This window comes from Neovison vison, chromosome 5, assembly GCF_020171115.1.
Source record: "Neovison vison isolate M4711 chromosome 5, ASM_NN_V1, whole genome shotgun sequence".
In the NCBI taxonomy this organism is placed as follows: Eukaryota; Metazoa; Chordata; class Mammalia; order Carnivora; family Mustelidae; genus Neogale; species Neogale vison.
Genome location: NC_058095.1, coordinates 65221202 through 65242971, shown reverse-complemented (window position 1 = coordinate 65242971; position 21770 = coordinate 65221202). Strand labels below are relative to the sequence as shown.

General features: G+C 43.5%; 2 protein-coding genes across 2 annotated transcripts in view; both read left to right on the top strand.

The window, feature by feature from the left end:
* LOC122907367 (cytospin-B-like) overlaps positions 1–21770 on the top strand; it is a 699233-nt gene that overhangs the window by 78055 nt on the left and 599408 nt on the right.
* The window catches only part of LOC122907372 (cytospin-B-like), a 305144-nt gene that overhangs the window by 275788 nt on the left and 7586 nt on the right, over positions 1–21770 (top strand). The window contains 1 exon segment of the mRNA XM_044250261.1: positions 18605–18812. Within this exon segment, the coding sequence (XP_044106196.1) occupies positions 18605–18812 (208 nt within the window).

Here is a 21770-nt window from a genome sequence, read left to right as displayed (position 1 = left end):
AGAATAAGAGAGAGTTAACCCAGGCCTATCAGTTAGCATGCTTTGGGCTGCTGGTAATAGAGAATTAAACTCATCCCTAATTTTCCTGCCAAGTAATAATATAACACTAATTTGGTGGGGCTTGTGGTGTTTTTTCCCCTCCCAGATTTATGTATGTGTGTGTCCTACAAGTTAAAAAAAAAGTTTTAGGGGTACCTGGGTGACTCAGTAGGTTGGGAGTTTTGTTTCAGCTCAGGTCACGGTCTCAGGGTCATGGGACCAAGCCCCACATAAAGCTCCCTGTTCAGCAGAGAGTCTGCTGGGGATCCTCTCTCCTTTTTCTTCCATCCCTCACCCCCTACACCCCCAGCCCTGCTCACTCACATGTGAGCGCACGCATACACGCTCACACCCACTCTCTTTCTCTCTCTGTCAAATATAAATAAGTGAATCTTCAAAAAAATTTTAGGCTTATCTTGTCCGTACTCTTTTTTTTAATTCAATATTTTCTGAGCATATTCTCATTATTCTTTTTTTTTAAAAGATTTTATTTATTTATTTGACAGAGAGAAATCACAAGTAGTCGGAGAGGCAGGCAGAGAGAGAGAGAGGGAAGCAGGCTCCCTGCTGAGCAGAGATCCCGATGGGGGACTCGATCCCAGGACCCTGAGATCATGACCTGAGCTGAAGGCAGCGGCTTAACCCACTGAGCCACCCAGGCGCCTTCTCATTATTCTTTGAAACATGATTTTTCGGCCAGACAGTAGTCTCTTCTATAAACATTTCATATGTAATTTACTGGTCACCTGTTTGTTGAACATTTATATTCTTTTCTAATCTTTTGATATTGTAAAGACTTTTTAAAATATCTGATTATTTCCTTAGGAAAAATTCCTAAACACTGGCTTACAGTGTCAGCATATGGCCATTTTAAAGACACTCAATACATTCAGCCAGTTTGCCCCCCAGAAATACCATTCTGATCTGTTCCTACCAGCAGGTCCGTGAGAGTGCTCATTTCCCTAAACCCCTTCCAGGGCTTGGTATCAAGTCACTGGGTCATTCACATCTGAGTTCATTGCCTCTTTTCTCCTCGCCGCCCTTGCTGGGAAAGATCTTCCCCAATTCACAGTGAAATTAAATGATCACGATTTCAGTTTTTAAAATAATCCTTTAAAAATGCAAAATAAAATAAAAATAATCCTTTGACCAGTCTGGAACTTGGTTACATGATGAAGATTGCCAGTAACTCTAATATTCTGCTGGCTCACAGTGGTGCCAGGAAGGTACAGACAGGTGGCTTCCTGTTTCCTGTTCCATCTAGGCTCAGGGGCTGTGATGTTCGGGCTCCCCGGGTGAGAGAGGTTGAAGCCACTTCCCACCTTAGCACAGGGTTGTCACTGTTTTAAGAGACAAGCTGTGCCATGTGCTCACAGGGGATTTTTCTCTATGGCTTCATCTGCCTTCAGATTAGTCTGTTGCAATTTGATCCTGGCATTGGGCCATGTGGCGATCTGAGTGGTAGGTGGTGTTAGGAGTTGATTTGTTTTAATCATTGTTGGTGTTCTAAATTTACAGAATCTTATTGGAAGTATGGAAGCAGTCCCATTAGAAGGTACTAGCCAGCTGCCTAATTGAAGTTTAAATTGGTAATTGTAGCTTAACACTAAGTTTTGGGGTCTGTGGAATCGGTTTCCCACCATCACTGTTGCAAAAAGCTCTATCTCCTGGGTGACCTTCTTAAAGTACCCCCTCCGTCCTTCATCGGTCTCTTTGTATTTTGATTGGCATTACGTTAAATGTACATGTCACCAAGAAATATCATCTAGTATCTCAAGACAGTAGCTTCACTTTTTCTGATCATGAAATTATATATTCATCCCAGAAGGTTTTGAAACCACAGAAACACATGAAGAAGAAAATTAATGTTACCTTGAATGGCACCAATTGGAGAAAAATGCTGCTAGCATTTTGCTATATGTCTTTTCAGATGTTTTCCCACTGAATGCACGTTTGGCAAGCATACAGACTTGTATCAACATAATTAAAATATTAATAATCTTCTTATTCAGAAGGATAGAGCATGTCACTCCACATTCCTTGAATACAAAGACTGGGCTAGATTAGTTTATCAATTCTACTGTTAATCTGTTTGATTAATTTGTTTCTACTTTGATCTTTTTTCATCCTTTCATTCATTATTCATCCTTAGTATTTTGAGTAAAATTCTCTGTTTAAGTCTGTCATTTCTTGGTTGATAATGAAAGCATTTAAAGGTACGGATTTGCCTTTTATTGTAGCTTTAGCTACATGAAGACAACACAATTTACAATTTTCTAGGACAAACTAAGTCTTATTTGAAGAAAAAGAAAAAAGGTTTGTATTCTCTGTGGAGTACCAGGAACAGCATATATGTTTTAAATCAAGCTGTTAATTTTATTATCATATATTATGTATTTTTTATTACTTGCTGACGTTTGTCAGTAGGATGATAGAGGCTCTAACTGGTATTCTGAGGTAAGAGTGTGTGAGGCACCATGTCACACAGAGTGTCTTTTACATATTTTGAGATCCTAGGTCTGTAATTTTGTGCCATCTTTTTTTCTTTTTTCTTTTTTTTTTCTTTCTATTTCACTGGTGAATTCCACCAAATTTTTTTTCCAATTTATTTATTTTCAGAAAAACAGTATTCATTATTTTTTCACCACACCCAGTGCTCCATGCAAGTTGTGCCCTCTATAATACCCACCACCTGGTACCCCAACCTCCCACCCCACCCCCCGCCACTTCAAACCCCTCAGACTGTTTTTCAGAGTCCATAGTCTCTCATGGTTCATCTCCCCTTCCAATTTACCCAAAAGCACATACCCTCCCCAATGTCCATAACCCTACCCCCCTTCTCCCAACCCCCCTCCCCCCAGCAACCCACAGTTTGTTTCGTGAGATTAAGAGTCACTTATGGTTTGTCTCCCTCCCTATCCCATCTTGTTTCATGGATTCTTCTCCTACCCACTGAAGCCCCCATGTTGCATCACCACTCCCTCATATCAGGGAGATCATACGATAGTTGTCTTTCTCCGCTTGACTTATTTCGCTAAGCATGATACGCTCTAGTTCCATCCATGTTGTCGCAAATGGCAAGATTTTGTTTCTTTTGATGGCTGCATAGTATTCCATTGTGTATATATACCACATCTTCTTGATCCATTCATCTGTTGATGGACATCTAGGTTCTTTCCATAGTTTGGCTATTGTGGACATTGCTGCTATAAACATTCGGGTGCACGTGCCCCTTTGGATCACTACGTTTGTATCTTTAGGGTAAATTCCCAGTAGTGCAATTGCTGGGTCATAGGGCAGTTCTATTCTCAACATTTTGAGGAACCTCCATGCTGTTTTCCAGAGTGGTTGCACCAGCTTGCATTCCCACCAACAGTGTAGGAGGGTTCCCCTTTCTCCGCATCCTCACCAGCATCTGTCATTTCCTGACTTGTTGATTTTAGCCATTCTGACTGGTGTGAGGTGATATCTCATTGTGGTTTTGATTTGTATTTCCCTGATGCCGAGTGATATGGAGCACTTTTTCATGTGTCTGTTGGCCATCTGGATGTCTTCTTTGCAGAAACGTCTGTTCATGTCCTCTGCCCATTTCTTGATTGGATTATTTGTTCTTTGGGTGTTGAGTTTGTTAAGTTCTTTATAGATTTTGGACACTAGTCCTTTATCTGATATGTCGTTTGCAAATATCTTCTCCCATTCTGTCAGTTGTCTTTTGGTTTTGTTAACTGTTTCCTTTGCTGTGCAAAAGCTTTTGATTTTGATGAAATCCGAAAAGTTCATTTTTGCCCTTGCTTCCCTTGCCTTTGGCGATGTTCCTAGGAAGATGTTGCTGCGGCTGAGATCGAAGAGGTTGCTGCCTGTGTTCTCCTCAAGGATTTTGATGGCTTCCTTTCTCACATTGAGGTCCTTAATCCATTTTGAATCTATTTTTGTGTGTGGTGTAAGGAAATGGTCCAATTTCATTTTTCTGCAGGTGGCTGTCCAATTTTCCCAACACCATTTATTGAAGAGGCTGTCTTTTTTCCATTGGACATTCTTTCCTGCTTTGTTGAAGATTAGTTGACCATAGAGTTGAGGGTCTATTTCTGGGCTCTCTATTCTGTTCCATTGGTCTATGTGTCTGTTTTTGTGCCAGTACCATGCTGTCTTGATGATGACAGCTTTGTAATAAAGCTTGAAGTCCGGAATTGTGATGCCACCAACTTTGGCTTTGTTTTTCAATATCCCTTTGGCTATTCGAGGTCTTTTCTGGTTCCATATAAATTTTAAAATTATTTGTTCCATTTCTTTGAAAAACATGGATGGTACTTTGATAGGAATTGCATTAAATGTGTAGATTGCTTTAGGTAGCATAGACATTTTCACAATATTTATTCTTCCAATCCAGGAGCATGGAACATTTTTCCATTTCTTTGTGTCTTCCTCAATTTCTTTCATGAGTACTTTATAGTTTTTGAGTATAGATTCTTAGCCTCTTTGGTTAGGTTTATTCCTAGGTATCTTATGGTTTGGGGTGCAATTGTAAATGGGATTGACCCCATAATTTCTCTTTCTTCTGTCTTGTTGTTGGTGTAGAGAAATGCAACTGATTTCTGTGCATTGATCTTATATCCTGACACTTTACTGAATTCCTGTATAAGTTCTAGCAGTTTTGGAGTGGAGTCTTTTGGGTTTTCCACATAGAGTATCATATCATCTGCGAAGAGTGATAATTTGACTACTTCTTGGCCGATTTGGATGCCTTTAATTTCCTTTTGTTGTCTGATTGCTGAGGCTAGGACTTCTAGTACTATGTTGAATAGCAGTGGTGATAATGGACATCCCTGCCGTGTTCCTGACCTTAGTGGAAAAGCTTTCAGTTTTTCTCCATTGAGAATGATATTTGCAGTGGGTTTTTCATAGATGGCTTTGATGATATTGAGGTATGTGCCCTCTATCCCTACACTTTGAAGGGTTTTGATCAGGAAGGGATGCTGTACTTTGTCAAATGCTTTTTCAGCATCTGTTGAGAGTATCATATGGTTCTTGTTCTTTCTTTTATTGATGTGTTGTATCACATTGACTGATTTGCGGATGTTGAACCAGCCTTGCAGCCCTGGGATAAATCCCACTTGGTCGTGGTGAATAATCCTTTTAATGTATTGTTGAATCCTATTGGCTAGTATTTTGGTGAGAATTTTCGCATCTGTGTTCATCAAGGATATTGGTCTATAGCTCTCTTTTTTGATGGGATCCTTGTCTGGTTTTGGGATCAAGGTGATGCTGGCCTCATAAAATGAGTTTGGGAGTTTTCCTTCCATTTCTATTTTTTGGAACAGTTTCAGGAGAATAGGAATTAGTTCTTCTTTAAATGTTTGGTAGAATTCCCCCGGGAAGCCATCTGGCCCTGGGCTTTTGTTTGTTTGGAGATTTTTAATGACTGTTTCAATCTCCTTACTGGTTATGGGTCTGTTCAGGCTTTCTATTTCTTCCTGGTTCAATTTTGGTAGTTTATATGTTTCTAGGAATGCATCCATTTCTTCCAGATTGTCAAATTTGTTGGCGTAGAGTTGCTCATAGTATGTTCTTATAATAGTTTGTATTTCTTTGGTGTTAGTTGTTATCTCTCCTCTTTCATTCATGATTTTATTTATTTGGGTCCTTTCTCTTTTCTTTTTGATAAGTCTGGCCAAGGTTTATCAATTTTATTAATTCTTTCAAAGAACCACCTCCTAGTTTCGTTGATTTGTTCTATTGTTTTTTTGGTTTCTATTTCATTGATTTCTGCTCTGATCTTTATGATTTCTCTTCTCCTGCTGGGCTTAGGGTTTCTTTCTTGTTCTTTCTCCAGCTCCTTGAGGTGTAGGGTTAGGTTGTGTACCTGAGACCTTTCTTGTTTCTTGAGAAAAGCTTGTACCGCTATATATTTTCCTCTCAGGACTGCCTTTGTTGTGTCCCACAGATTTTGAACCGTTGTATTTTCATTATCATTTGTTTCCATGATTTTTTTCAATTCTTCTTTAATTTCCCGGTTGACCCATTCATTCTTCAGAAGGATGCTGTTTAGTCTCCATGTATTTGTGTTCTTTCCAAACTTCCTCTTGTGGTTGAGTTCTAGCTTCAGAGCATTGTGGTCTGAAAATATGCAGGGAATGATCCCAATCTTTTGATACCGGTTGAGTCCTGATTTAGGACCGAGGATGTGATCTGTTCTGGAGAATGTTCCATGTGCACTAGAGAAGAATGTGTATTCTGTTGCTTTGGGATGAAATGTTCTGAATATATCTGTGATATCCATCTCATCCAGTGTATCATTTAAGGCCTTTATTTCCCTGTTGATCTTTTGCTTGGATGATCTGTCCATTTCAGTGAGGGGAGTGTTAAAGTCCCCTACTATTATTGTATTATTGTTGATGTGTTTCTTTGATTTTGTTATTAATTGGTTTATATAGTTTGCTGCTCCCACGTTGGGGGCATAGATATTTAAAATTGTTAGATCTTCTTGTTGGAGAGACCCTTTGAGTATGATATAGCGTCCTTCCTCATCTCTTATTATAGTCTTTGGCTTAAAATCTAATTGATCTGATATAAGGATTGCCACTCCTGCTTTTTTCTGATGTCCATTAGCATGGTAAATTCTTTTCCACCCCCTCACTTTAAGTCTGGAGGTGTCTTCGGGTTTAAAATGAGTTTCTTGGAGGCAACATATAGATGGGTTTTGCTTTTTTATCCATTCTGATACCCTGTGTCTTTTGATTGGGGCATTTAGCCCATTAACATTCAGGGTAACTATTGAGAGATATGATTTTAGTGCCATTGTATTGCCTGTAAGGTGACTGTTACTGTATGTTGTCTCTGTTCCTTTCTTATCTACCACTTGTAGGCTCTCTCTTTGCTTAGAGGACCCCTTTCAGTATTTCCTGTAGAGCTGGTTTGGTGTTTGCAAATTCTTTCAGTTTTTGTTTGTCCTGGAAGCTTTTAATCTCTCCTTCTATTTTCAATGATAGCCTAGCTGGATATAGTATTCTTGGCTGCATGTTTTTCTCGTTTAGTGCTCTGAAAATGTCATGCCAGCTCTTTCTGACCTGCCAGGTCTCTGTGGATAAGTCAGCTGCCAATCTAATACTTTTACCATTGTATGTTACAGACTTCTTTTCCCGGGCTGCTTTCAGGATTTTCTCTTTGTCACTAAGGCTTGTTAATTTTACTATTAGGTGACGGGGTGTGGGCCTATTCTTATTGATTTTGAGGGGCGTTCTCTGAACCTCCTGAATTTTGATGCTCGTTCCCTTTGCCATATTGGGGAAATTCTCCCCAATAATTCTCTCCAGTATACCTTCTGCTCCCCTCTCTGTTTCTTCTTCTTCTGGAATCCCAATTATTCTAATGTTGTTTCGTCTTATGGTGTCACTTATCTCTCGAATTTTCCCCTCATGGTCCAGTAGCTGTTTGTCCCTCTTTTGCTCAGCTTCTTTATTCTCTGTCATTTGGTCTTCTATATAGCTAATTCTTTCTTCTGCCTCATTTATCCTAGCAGTGAGAGCCTCCATTTTTGATTGAACTTCATTAATAGCTTTTTTGATTTCAACTTGGTTAGATTTTAGTTCTTTTATTTCTCCAGAAAGGGCTTTCATATCTCTGGAGAGTGTTTCTCTAATATCTTCCATGCCTTTTTCAAGCCCGGCTATAACCTTGAGAATTGTCATTTTGAACTCTAGATCTGACATACTACCAATGTCTGTATTGATTAGGTCCCTAGCCTTCGGTACTGCCTCTTGTTCTTTTTTTTGTTGTGAATTTTTCCGCCTTGTCATTTTGTCCAGCTAAGAGTATATGAAGGAGCAAGTAAAATACTAAAAGGGTGGCAACAGTCCCAGGAAAATATGCTTTAACCAAATCAGAAGAGATCCCAAATCGTGAGGGATCTCCTCTGATTGGGATCTCCTTTGATTGGGATCTCCCAATCTCTTCTGATTGGGATCTCCCAAATCTCTTCTGATTGGGATCTCCCAATCTCTTCTGATTGGGATCTCTTCTGATTTGGGGATAAAAAGAGGTTAAAAAAGAAAGAAAGAATAAAAAGAAAAAAAGAATTAAAAAAAGAGATTGAATTAAAAATTCAATCAAGAATTTAAAAAAGAATTAAGAAAAAAAAAGATTGAAGAGATTAGGATCTCTTCTGATTTGGGGATAAAAAGAGGTTCAAAAAGAAAGAAAGAAAAAAAAGAATTAAAAAAAAGAAAATGAATAAACAAAAGTATAAAAAAGAAATATATATATATTAGATAATCTAGTTAAAAAACGTTAAAAAAGAAAAGGGTAAAAGTTATAAAAAATTTTAGCAGAAGAAGAGAAAAAAAAATGAAAAAGAAAAAAATTAACTTCAAGACTAAAAAATCACAGGCAGAAAGCCATGAGTTCTGTGGGGCAGTTCTGTGGTTTGTTTTCTCCTCCTCTGGAATTCTGCTGCTCTCTCCTTGGTATTGAAACTGCACTCCTTGGTAGGTGAACTTGGTCTTGCCTGGATTTCTTGTTGATCTTCTGGGGGAGGGGCCTGGTGTAGTGATTCTCAAGTGTCTTTGCCCCAGGCGGAATTACACCGCCCTTACCAGGGGCCGGGCTGAGTGATCTGCTCGGCTTTGCTTTCAGGAGCTTTTGTTCCCTGAGCGCTTTCCGTAGAGTTCCGGAGGACAGGAATACAAATGGCGGCGTCCTGGTCTCCGGCCCGGAGGAGCCGAGAGCCCGGGGCCCCGCTCCCCTGTGCGCCCTCAGCGAACAGCTCCTAATAGCTCGCGTCTGCCTAACCTCCGGCCGCGCTCCGAGCTCACCGAGCTTGCGACCGGTTCAAGGCAACTCCGAGCTGCGAGCTTACTGTCGGCTCTGTCTCTGCAGCCGGCTTCCCCGTTCCAATATCCGCAAGCTCTGCAACACTCAGACACCCCCGATCCTTCTGTGACCCCGCGCGACCTGAGGTCATGCCGACCCCGTGTGGGCTTCGCCCCGGTTTAGCCTCCGGAGCGATGTCCCTCAGCGGAACAGACTTTTAAAAGTCCTGATTTTGTGCTCCGTTGCTCCGCCGCTTGCCGGGAGCCGGCCCCTCCCCCCGGGGTCTATCTTCCAGTCGCTTTGGATTCACTTCTCCGCCAGTCCTACCTTTCAGAAAGTGGTTGTTTTTCTGTTTCTAGAATTGCTGTTCTTCTTCTGTTCGATCTGCCGATGGATTTGCAGGTGTTTACAATCTTTAGATAAGCTCTCTAGCTGATCTCCTGCTAGCTGAGGTAGTCTCAGCCTGCTACTTCTCCGCCATCTTGACTCCTCCCGCCGCCATCTTTTTTTCTTAAGATTTTATTTATTTATTTGACAGGGAGTGATAGAGAGCACAAGTAGACCAAGCAGTAGGCAGAGGCAGAAGGAGAAGCACACTCCCTGCCGAACAGGGAGCCTGATGTGGGGCTCAATCCCAGGATCTTGGGACCATGACCTGAGCCTGAGGCAGATACTAAATGACTGAGCCAACCAGGCGCCCCCCCCCTTTATAAAAGATTTTATTTCTTTATCTAAGAGTGAGAGCATGAGCCAGGGTGATACAGAAGGAGAAGGAGAAGCAGGCTCCCCAAGACCCTGAGATCATGACCCAAGCTGAAGGCAGATGCTTAACTGATTGAGTTACCCAGGGGCCCCTAATTTTGTGCTGTCTTATATGTGCAGATCTGATCAGTAGAGTTGGAACCTGTGTTAATCTTCCTGTCCTTTTCTTTTACCTTCAGAAAGATAAAAACCCAGACTTCCTAGGCTGACTGGAAGCTTACTTACTGTAGAAGCCCCAAAGCAGAATATTGACGAATGCACCAGCAGCCATGAATTCAAGCTTATAAGGTATAAGGGACTCATGCCCCAGAGAAGCAGGAGCACGTTCAGCACAAAACCATCATGAAGGACAGGAAGGTTGTGGATTGGCAGGTGGAAATCTTGGGTCATCCTGACTTAGCTAATGGTTCAGTCTGTGACCTTGGGCAGGCCCCTGTCTGCTGTACCATGCTGAACAGAGAGATCTTGGTCTTGTTTAAAGGGAGCACCCTCAACATTCTATCAAGGATGCCTGTTGTAGGCATTTTGTTGTGTACCTTTTATTGAGTGATACAAGTATTTTGCTTGCTTTTTTTTTAAAGGTTAGAGATTGAATTTTTCTACATCTACTGTAGATCTGAGACCTCAGCTATGATCTTAGAGTAGTTTTTATGTGATCATGATGCTTTTCTGCTTGAACTTGTTCATGAGATAAATTACAGTAACAGATTTTCTAAGGTAGTCTAGTGTTAAATCATCTTTGCATTCCCGGGGTAAATTCTAATCCTTCGGTTCTCAGTGGCCTCACCAGACATTTTCACATAAAGCTCTCATGTTTAACTGCCGTAAGCCGATGTCAGGGTAAGTGTCCCACTCATCACCAAGCAGTTTTCTTGGTGATGAACAGCTTCTACCTGAACTCTGCATTCATCCGCTTTAATTCTCAGCAGAAGGTGAATATTACGAGAAAATGAGATTACCTGTTTCTAGAGAGGAAAAGCAATACCAAACCATCCTATGATCTGATAGTGGTAGTAAGTCCATGTAAGTTTCCAGTTTGGCTAAGTTACGTAAGTGATTCAGATGCTGTGAGAAGAGCCTCTGAAAAGCCTTAAAAGATTTTTTTTTTTAAAGATTTATTCATTTATTTATTTATTTATTTACTTGATAGAGATCACAAGTAGGCAGAGAGGCAGGCAGAGAGAGAGGGGGAAGCAGGCTCCCCGCTGAGCAGGGAGCCCAATGCAGGGCTCTATCCCAGGATCCCGAGATCATGACCTGAGCTGAAGGCAGAGGCTTAAACCCACAGAACCACCCAGGCGCCCCGATTAAAATGTACTTTTTGGGGGGTGGGGTGTACAGGGTGGATCTGTTCCTCACACGGTAAATGGAAAATTGGTAGGACATCTACAATCATTGTGATGATTTCAAAGTTTTTTATTATTCTACTTTCTTTGTCTTCTGCTCTTATCTCCATTCTTTTCAGCTTCTCTGATACCCAACAGGAACATTCTGCTGGCTGCTTACTGTGTGATTATAAACCATGCCTCTGTATGACTTTGAGGAGGGGTTTCCTTTCCACAGAGTCTGGGTGGCTCAGCATCCTATAAGCCACGCACATGGCTGCCCCGGCCCGAGGCAAGCAGAGTGTCATAGCATGGGATTCCTACACTTGATCTTAGCCAAAAGGCTGAGAAGTGATACAGCTTGGGGTCCCTGGTTTTCTGGACAATAATGCAGTCCAGGTGTCTGTTTTTCTGACGTTGAGATTTTCAGTTGTTCAGGATCTTGATTTCAAGTTAGAATATTTTTATAAGGCTTGAAACCCAGAAGTTCTAAAAGAAAATACTGACCGCACCCCCACCCCACCCTGCCCCCAAGGTCAAAAGCTTATAGGTGGTGTCCTTAGAGATTTAGTTCTTTTTTTTTTAAGGTTTTACTTATTTGACACAGATACAGAGTACAAGTAGGCAGAACAGCAGGCAGAGGGAGAGGGAGAAGCAGGTTCCCCGCTGAGCAGGGAGCCTGATGTGGGGCTGGATCCTAGGACCCCGACATCATGACCTGAGCCAAAAGCAGCTGCTTAACTGACTGAGCCACCCAAGTGCACCGAGATTTAGTTCTTACTATAGAAACTCAGGTGTCTCTTCCAGAGGAAAAACGAGATTATGAAGTAACACTTGGTGTGAACGGTCGGGGAAAACTAGGGGTACAGTAATCCCTGTGTGACCAGTATTGGTCACCAGCCCTAACTCATTAGGGGGGGGGCATTGGCCACAAGTGGCAAAACCAGAATTTGAGAGAAAGATGTGGCAAGGACATGCCCTCAGCTCTGTGTGGTCATTGTCCCCACGGCAGATCAGCTGGTATCACCGTATCATCATCTTGGAGGATGTCACAAGTATTGGAAAATCTGTAGAGGTGGAGATCAGGAGAATGTACGGACCCCTTCCCCCTCGTGCGTCACACACTGGGTACTCTTGGGAGAGTTGGTTAAGGTTGAACTACTCAGGTAAAGACATGGACATTGCGGTGGTCCTCAGCTCAGTTTCCCCATTCTCTCTATTGCCTTTGGCTGACAATAGTTATCAGTTCTCTGGGCAGACCAGAGTCCGGTGACTTCGTTCTGGGAAGAAGGCAGTAAGAAACTTGTGTGGGGACGCCTGGGTGACGCCTGGGTGACTCCGTGGGTTAAGTGTCTGACTTGGTTTCGGCTCAGGTCATGATCTAAGGCTCTAAGTGGGGGCATGGAACCTGCTTAAGATTCTCTCCCTCGCCCTCTGCCCCTCCCCTCCCACCCGTGATCGATCGATCTCTCTCTCTCTCTCTCAAAAAAAAAAAAAAAAAAAAAAAGATGGGGCGGCTGGGTGGCTCAGTGGGTTAAAGCCTCTACCTTCGGCTCAGGTCATGATCCCAGGGTCCTGGGATCGAGCCTCGCATTGGGCTCTCTGCTCCGAGGAGAGCCTGCTTCCTCCTCTTTCTCTCTCTGCCTGCCTCTCTGCCTGCTTGTGATCTCTGTCAAATAAATAAAATCTTGAAAAAGAAAAAAGGAAAAAGAAAAGGAAAAGAATTTGTGTGACAGAGCCTGCTTTCCAGCTCTCCCGAGGAAGTCGAGAGGAGACACTTATCCAGACAGCTTGGGGAAAGGCCTGCAAGCTCTGCAGGGGAAGCCTTCAAAGTGAGCTGTTGCTCAGGGATTGGGCCTCAGGCCCCAGTCTGGTAGCGCAGAGCTTGAAGCCTGCTGTGCACCAGGAGCTGGAGCTTGGGAAGTGTCCTCTGTAGAGCCAGAATGCCCTTTCATCCTTTAGTAGGTCAGACAGGACAGTCATGTGGCCCAGGATACAGAGCAGTCACATGTTGTGATGACTGGCGGCTCCCTCTGCTCCCCAACCTCCCCCCGCTCTACTACCACTAGGTCTCTGTTCTTGCAACCTTTTGCAGGGGGGTGGGAGCTGAACCTGAGGGTTTGGCCAGGAGACATCCCATGTTTGAGTAAGAGTGGTCTTGCCAGTAGACCCTGACCCACAGGATCTGTGCTCCTGCTCCGTGTGGTCCCCCCTTTTCTGGATTTCCTGGGCTGACTCCCCCTTCCCTTCTGAGGGGCCCATTTGTCCCTTTAGACATAATAATATCTTCCCTGACTTAGGCCTGAACACCATTCTTCCCTTCAGCTGACCTTAGGACTCCTCTGCAAAGCCCCAGCCTTTGTCTCTCCTGGGTGTGAGCACTCCTCTGAAAAGTCTAGAAAGTTCCCAAAGTGAAATATAGATTTTTACCCTCTTCTCTGAGTATTTTATAGCCATTTTTCTTTTTCCATAACAAAAGTGTAAACTAAATTAGCATGTTCTCCTCTCCCTTGGCAGAGCAGCACTGCAAAAAAAAAAAAAAAAAAAAAAAAGAAAGAAAGAAAGAAAGAAAGAAAAAAAATAGTTCAGGTTTTGGCCAGCATGAATGAAACATGGCTCTCTGTCAGCAATAGTATATACTCAGAACAGGGCCAGGAATTAATAAGCAAAAGGAGTTTTGGAGGAACCAAATTAGTACAAACAACAAATTCTTACAGACTCAACAATTCTTACTCCTGGTGAAACCACTCAAACAGTCAGTGCAGGTTTATTCACTTTCGTATTAGACGCAACCGACCCTTGACCAGCCCGGGTCCTTTTATATGTGGGGTTTTTTCCAGCGAATACAGTACTGTAAATGAATTTTCTCTTCCTTAAGATTTTCTAAATAACATTTTCTTTGATTTCCTTTATTGTAAGGATACAGTTCATAATGCATATCACATACAAAATATACTTCAACCCCACTATTTATGTTACTCGTGAGGCTTCCCAGTCAATAGAAGGCTATTAGTAGTTAAGTTCCAGTGGAGTTAAAAAGTTACAGTTTAGTAAAGTCATAAAGTTTTGACTGCGGCGGGGGGAGGTTGGTGGCCCTAATCGCCCCCCTCCCTCCCCATGTTCAAGGATCAGCTGTGTAATTTTAACATTGTGATTTCTTCCATATATTAGGTATCCGGGAAGCACTCATTGAATAAGTGAATGAAAGAGACACTAGTAACTGAATTAGGGGAGAGGCTGCTGTAATTCTATTAATATGTTAAAAAGTAAAATTTTTGGTATTTTAGTAACTAATACTTTACTGCTTTTTCTGTGTTAGGCGCTTGTTGGCCCTCTAGATCATTTAATCTCATTCAATCATCAGAATTTTGTGCTAGAGGTACTGTCATCATCTAATTTTTTGCATCTGAAGAAACTGAGGCAGAGAATGGCTAGGTGACTAGCTAATTGATGAGGAAGGCCAAGGTTCAAAGCTGGGTCTAACCCCAGAGCTCGTAACTCCTCTTTACTGATTTGTGCTGCTTCCTACTTTACACAGCAACGAAGAGATAGAAAAATTCTGGAGGCCGACCTAAGGACCCCGACACATTCTGGTCTTAAGGCCAAAGCCTTTTGCTCAGAAGAAAACCACCTCTCAAGGCTCAGTGAATGAGGAGAATTTTACTTGCTGTGAACACACTAGAAAAATTCACAGTGAAAACCTGAGTCATCAGGACATGTCCTTTCGTTTGATTTACAACCTGAATCTTGAGGAGAGTAGGAGGTCACCGGGGGAGCTGGTGGGGTGGGGACAGCAGGAATGTGACCGGAAGAGAACATCTAGTTCTCAGGCCAGAAAGGTTGGCCCGACCCTGGAAGTGACGCCAGTAGCTTCCAGAGGCTGGGAGTGTGGACCCTCGACGATACCTTTTCCTTGGTTTCAGAGCCTGGCAGGGCAGGGGAAAGGTTCTTGCCCCCTCTGCCTCTGAGCCACCCTACTGGTCCTTGCGTCCCCCACCCTGGAAGGCCAGAGACCAGACTCAGCCCTGTAGGGGGAGTCCCAAGTGGTCTCTGCTGCCATCTATCTCTGGGGCTGGTTCTAAGCACCTCTTCTCCAGGAAGGACTGGGGCTCTGCAGAGAAATTCATTTGAGTCTGTCTGTAATGTCATTGGGCACGCCCTGTTTCTAGAGCAAGTTGATTTTTGGAGAGGAGAGGTCTTCCTTGCAATGTGTGAAAGTGATTTCTTTAATGAAAAGGAGACGTTGGAAATCACCTTGCTTCTTGTTGGATAGAACAGTCGTTGAACGAAAAACTGGCCAGTGGGAAGGCCAGTCATGTGGACGGCAACCCAGAGCCTGAAAGGGTCATGGAGGTACACAGTGCTAGCCCTAGCTGCCTGGTAAACTGGACTGTTCTTTTTTTTTTTTCTAAGATTTTATTTATTTATTTGACAGACAGAGATCTCAAGTAGGCAGAGAAGCAGGCAGAGAGATCGGGGAAGCAGGCTCCCTGCCAAGCAGAGAGCTGGATGCGGGGCTCGATCCAGGACCCTGAGATCATGACCTGAGCTGAAGGCAGAGGCTTTAACCCACTGAGTCACCCAGGCGCCCCTAAACTAGACTGTTCTTTTAAGTGGCTTAACTTCTCCCTCCCTCAATTTGTCAATCTGTAAAATGAATTGGGGCGCCTGGGTGGCTCAGTGGGTTAAAGCCTCTGCCTTGGGCTCAGGTCATGATCTCAAGGTCCTGGGATCAAGCCCCGTTTCGGGCTCTCTGCTCAGCAGGGAGCCTGCTTCCCTTTCTCTCTCTCCGCCTGCCTCTCTGCCTGCTTGTGATCTCTCTTTCTGTCAATTAAGTAAAATCTTTTTTAAAAAATCTGTAAAATGAATATAAAAATACCTGCCTTCTACTACCCACCAAGCTCCTGCAGGCAGAAACTGTGAAGTTACTTAAGGGTTTCTGTTGTTGCTGTTGCTATTGTTGCTTTTCATAAAAGAACTTTCTGGAAAATATTGCTAAACTTGAGAGGATGATTCCCAAATTAAGAAGGAAGAATGATGTGTATGATTTGAAACACACATCAGTATGCTGACTTAAGAGTTCCCTGGCCCCAGCCGTGCACAATGCACAGCCCAGGGGCGTTTCCCCCAGCACTCTGCGTATCGTTTGTTGCTTGTGATCCTGGCCAGCCAACACGTAGGAGGCAGAGCTGGGTCGGCGCTGTGGGAGGCCAGCAGCCTCAGCTGCACGCGGAGACCCCCCTCAGGGTGCTCAACCTTCTGGTTCCCTGGTTACACCCTCCAGTTTCACTCCTGACCCACAGTAGTCCCACCAGAGTAATATGTGTGTTTCTAGACGCCAGGTGAGCGGACCCCCAGCCCCAGGCTTCAGCTCTGCAAAAAGCCGTGGTCTGACTCGGGAGGCAGGGCTCACAAGCCGCCTTCTTTGGCTGCTTTTCAGATGCTGTCGGACGTCAGCCTTCTCATGTCTACAATGCCTGGCCCCCTCCATGGCCCATAGAAGCTACAGTGACGCAATTTCCAGCGCAGTACCGAGCTACACACGTTTGTGATTGAAATACCAGTTGCACAAAACAGTGCGCACCCTTAAGCTCTGGTTTTTTCCCATGCCTGTTCTCTCCTTATTCCCTCCCTCCTTCCTTTCCTACCTTCTTTGTTTATTTCTGATCACAGCATCCCAGCTGAAAAACAGTGCAATCCTACTGTCTAATGTGTTTATCCATTCATTGGATGTTCACTTGGACCCCATGTATACAGAGGTGCCCTCCCCCAAATCTAGGAAGTCATCGTTAGGTACCAGGCTTATATTAATTGGTAAATAGATAACTATTTGGTAAGATTAATTAAAGGACCTGTAGAAAAGGGGCGGGGTGCAGGGGTGGCTCAGGGGGTTATAGCCTCTGCCTTCTGCTCAGGTCATGATCCCAGGGTCCTGGGATCGAGCCCCACATCAAGCTCTCTGCTCAGCAGGGAGCCTGCTTCCCTTCCTCTCTCTCTGCCTGCCTCTGCCTACTTGTGATCTCTGTCTGTTAAATAAATAAATAAATAATCTTACGGAAAGGGGCAGAGCTCATACTAAAATAATTGGTATACTCTGACAGAATGCTATGAAACATTTAAAGTAATGACTGAACGTTGTGGAGACCAGTGTGGATACATCTCAAAAACACGGTCAAAGGGGCGCCTGGGTGGCTCAGTGGGTTAAGCCGCTGCCTTCAGCTCAGGTCATGATCTCAGGGTCCTGGGATCGAGCCCCACATCGGGCTCTCTGCTCAGCGGGGAGAATGCATCCACCTCTCTGTCTGCCTCTCTGCCTGCTTGCGATCTCTCTGTCAAATAAATAAATAAATAAATAACACAGTTAAAAACAAGTTTTATAAAAGCATAAGAAGTATAATATGGTACTGGATGAAAGCTTATTACCATATACTATAATACAGTGTAATAGTACATTGCAGAAGCATAATTATAGAATAATATGATTTGTATAAAAATTTTCAAACAGTGCACTTAACTGGCTCAGTCAGTGGAGAGTGTGACTCTTAATCTCAGGGTTGTGAGTTCTAGCTCCACGTTGGGTGCAGAGATTAGATTCCTTAAAAGTAAAAAAAAAATAAAACATTTTTAAACAAAACAGTGCTATCTGTGTATTATCACGGGCACATTCATACTCCGTAAAAGTGAAAAACCATTCAAGCAACAACCACACACCACTTTTGGGGTAATGCAAATTATTCTCTGGGGTGGGAGAGAATGTGGGGACTTTTCTAAATCCTGTTAAAGTAAAAATAGCAAATGTGGCAAAATTTAAGTACTGTGAAGTCCATTTGGGCACATGGTTATCTTGTCACTCTGGGTGCTTTTCTGTGTATTCAAAATGTTTAATGAGGGAAGCCTGGGTGGCTTAAGTCAATTAAACGTCTGCCTTCGGCTCAGGTCATGGTCTCAGGGTTGGGGGATCGGATCGAGTCTCTCATCGGGCTCCCTGCTCAGCGGGGAGCCTGCTTCTCCATCTGCCTGCTGTTCCCCCCTGCTTGTGCACTCTCTTGCTCTCTTTCTCTCTCTCTCTGACAAGTAAATAAATCATTTTAAAAAAATATAATAAAATGTTTAATGATTCAGAATTGAAAAGGTGAAATGAGTGCTTGTCCTGTGCCACTTCTGTGTCTGGTGCATGCCCATGTTTCTGTTCTGTGCCTTCAGCTGGTGCTCTCCATCACATTAATGTCTCATTTCTCTAAAGAAACGGTATAACCGCTAGTGCTTAATGGCTGAAAAGATTTGGCGTTTGCAGGCAGTGGATAGTCTCAGGGGCATTGTTCCTGGATCCCCAGCAGAGGGCGCTGCTCCATAGCGGATGTGAGGAGGGCAGCCTCCCTCTGGGGTGCAGTATCAGAGCCTCCCAGGGAGGCGCTGTTGCACTCAGCTGTAGAACAGAAGGGCACCTGTCTGTGGGGAGGGACACAGAACCCACCGTATTTGGCCGTTTGCAGACATTGCTCTTCTCTTTATATTTATAGCCTTGGCTGTTCCTGAGGCTAAGAATATAGAAATGATTCCAGATATAGCACATGTCAAGAGCTTCCTTTGCCGTTGCTCGGATGAGCCTGACTCTGGTGGATAAGGAGCTCTTTCCTGTTAAACTGACCAGGCAACCTTCCCTTTCATTCTAGGTGGAAAAGGATTATTCTTACTTGAAGGAGATATGTGACCATCAGGCAGAACAACTGAGCCGAACCAGCCTGAAACTGCAAGAGAAAGCATCGGAGAGTGATGCAGAGATTAAAGACATGAAGGAGACCATATTTGAATTGGAAGATCAGGTGGAACAGCATCGGGCTGTCAAGTTACATAACAACCAGCTCATCAGCGAGCTGGAAAGTAAGTGAACTCGAGCCCCGGCCAGACATGCATCAGGACTGAGCTGATGCGAACTGAATGCCTGGGAGGGTCTGTAAGAATGCTGGTGAAAAGTCCTCCTTCCGCTTGTTTGGCAGTCTCGTGGGAAGAACGGTGGTCCGGGAAGGCAGAGTAATTAATCTCATTGACTGGAAGAGTGGGCGGTGGGGAAGGAAAGATTGTGGAACGTGAGTCAGCAGCACAAGGTGATTGTGAAAAAGAGCAAACACGTTTTGGAGTGTCAGGTCTGCTGTGCGTGAGCACCACCACTGCCCACGTGCGTTGGGTATTGACAGAGCATTGTCTTTCAGATCTGACGGGCAGGAAGATGGGTGACAGACAGTCAGGTGATTTGAGCAGTGTGTGCTCTTGGGCTCAGAGAGAAAACCATTCTAGCATGGGTCCCATTGAAGCCAGGATATCAGGTAACTTTAGCGATCGTCCGCCTCATTATTGAAGAGGCTCCAATATTTGGTTTCTTTATGGACTCATTGTTCGCTTTGTGTAGGGAAAGACATTAAAAGGGATTAGTTAAACATTGTCTGCTTTGTCCAAATAAGCTTTATCAAATTATCACATCTAATGTGTTTTACTTTTGTCACGAAAGAATTAATGCACAGAGCTTTTGGTGGCACTCACCGTTGCTAAAAATAGCATAGTTGGTTGCCTGAGAAGCTTCCCGGCTTGTATAACCCATCCTCATTATTTGTGGAATTTGTATCTGGGAACTCACCTGCTAGCCTGAATGTATTTGAAACCCCAGGATCAACACTCAGGGCACTTTTAACGTCATTCGCGGACGTGCACGGAGAGAGCAGCAAAAAATTTTAGTTTCCTAAAGTGCAGGTTCCCTTGAACAAGGGAACCCTTTGCCTTCTTGTTTCAGCTCTCATACTGCAAACAAGTATTTTTCTCGTGGTTATTTAAGGTCATGTTTTTTATATTTTTGTGCCCCTTTTTTTGGCGATTTCACTGTTTAGAATGGCCCCCAGATGTAGTCCTGAAATAACGTCTGAGGTCCCTATGGCGGAAAGCCGGGATGTGCCTAATGGAGAAAACAAGTGTTAAATGACATTTGTTGAAGCATGAGTTTTAGTGCTGTTGGCTGTGACTTCAATGTTAACAAAAACTTCTGGAGAAAGGAAGATGAAATTCACTGCTCTGGAAAAGGCTGAAGTAAAATCTGTGACACGTGACAAAGCTATGGAGAAGATGGAAACAGCAGCTGCATTTGCGGATTCACGAGATGAGGTCTGGTTAAAAAAAACAAAAGTACCAGACTACATTGTTGTGAAACCAAAAGCCAAGAAACTTACAGTCATGTTTCCCAAAGTCAGGAAACTGTTAGACCTTTCTGAGCTAGTGCTGGCTTGCTCTCGAGGCTCTTGGAACACCTCACAGCATGAGAAAAGGTAAAAACTTGCAGGCAAGGCAGATTCTGTTAATGAGGAAGCTGCAGAAGAATTTTTAAAATATCTACTGAGTGTTATGCAGGAAAGGGGTAAGCAGGTTTCCAGCACTGATGGGACGGGCTTTTTTTTATTTATTTATTTTTTCCAAGGACACTGGCAAAGGAGCCTACCTAACACAAGTAGTGTCTCCTTTGATCAGGGGCTTGCAGGAACCGAACCCTGTACTTCCCCATAGGAGCAAAGTTCAGTATTTGCAAATTTGGCATGCATGGCAACTTTATGTAACGGCCGTAAACAATGAGAGTTGACAGTATGTTTAACACCTCGTTTAGCTTGGTTGGTGCCAGAGTTCCATCCTTCACTGGATGTGATACGCAGCAGAAAAGCAGTCAGCACTCAGGGTCAGCATCATTTAGACAGTTCTCAGGAATGACGCTTGCAAAGATAACCAGAACCCACCGCTGTTGACAGTGTGTATTTCCAAACAGCACCATACTTGAAGAGTGTATAAAGCCAAAGAAGAGAAGTCCAGTTTTGCTTTGTTTCTATCATGTATTGCTCATAAGAATGTGACTGTGTTGTCCCCAAAGCTTTAAAGGTCAAGCACAACCCACCAAGAAAACCAGCTTAGAATTAATGTCCAGAGCAGATGTCACACCATTCCCTATGATTGTATCCTAACATGTCCAAGATTGAAAATAACATATGAACAGACACTTCTCCAATTAAGACATACAAATGGCTATCAGACACATGAAAAAATGTTCATCATCATTAGCCCTCAGGGAGATTCAAATTAAAACCACATTGAGATATCACCTTACACCAGTTAGAATGGCCAAAATTAACAAAACAGGAAACAACATGTGTTGGAGAGGATGTGGAGAAAGGGGAACCCTCTTCCACTGTTGGTGGGAATGCAGGTTGGTGCAGCCTCTTTGGATAACAGTGTGGAGATTCCTCAAGAAATTAAAAATAGAGCTTCCCTATGACCCTGCAATTGCACTCCTGGGTATTTACCCCAAAGACACAGATGTCGTGAAAAGAACGGCCATCTGTACCCCAATGTTGTTTATAGCAGCAATGGCCATGGTCGCCAAACTATGGAAAGAACCAAGATGCCCTTCAACGGATGAATGGATAAGGAAGATGTGGTCCATGTACACTATGGAGTATTATGCCTCCATCAGAAAGGATGAATACCCAACTTTTGTAGCAACATGGACGGGACTGGAAGAGATTATGCTGAGTGAAATAAGTCAAGCAGAGAGAGTCAATTATCATATGGTTTCACTTATTTGTGGAGCATAACCAATAGCATGGAGGACAAGGGGCGTTAGAGAGGAGAAGGGAATTTGGGTAAATTGGAAGGGGAGGTGAACCATGAGAGACTATGGACTCTGAAAAACAATCTGAGGGGTTTGAAGTGGCGGGGGGGTGGGAGGTTGGGGTACCAGGTGGTGGGTATTATAGAGGGCACGGCTTGCATGGAGCACTGGGTGTGGTGAAAAAATAATGAATACTGTTT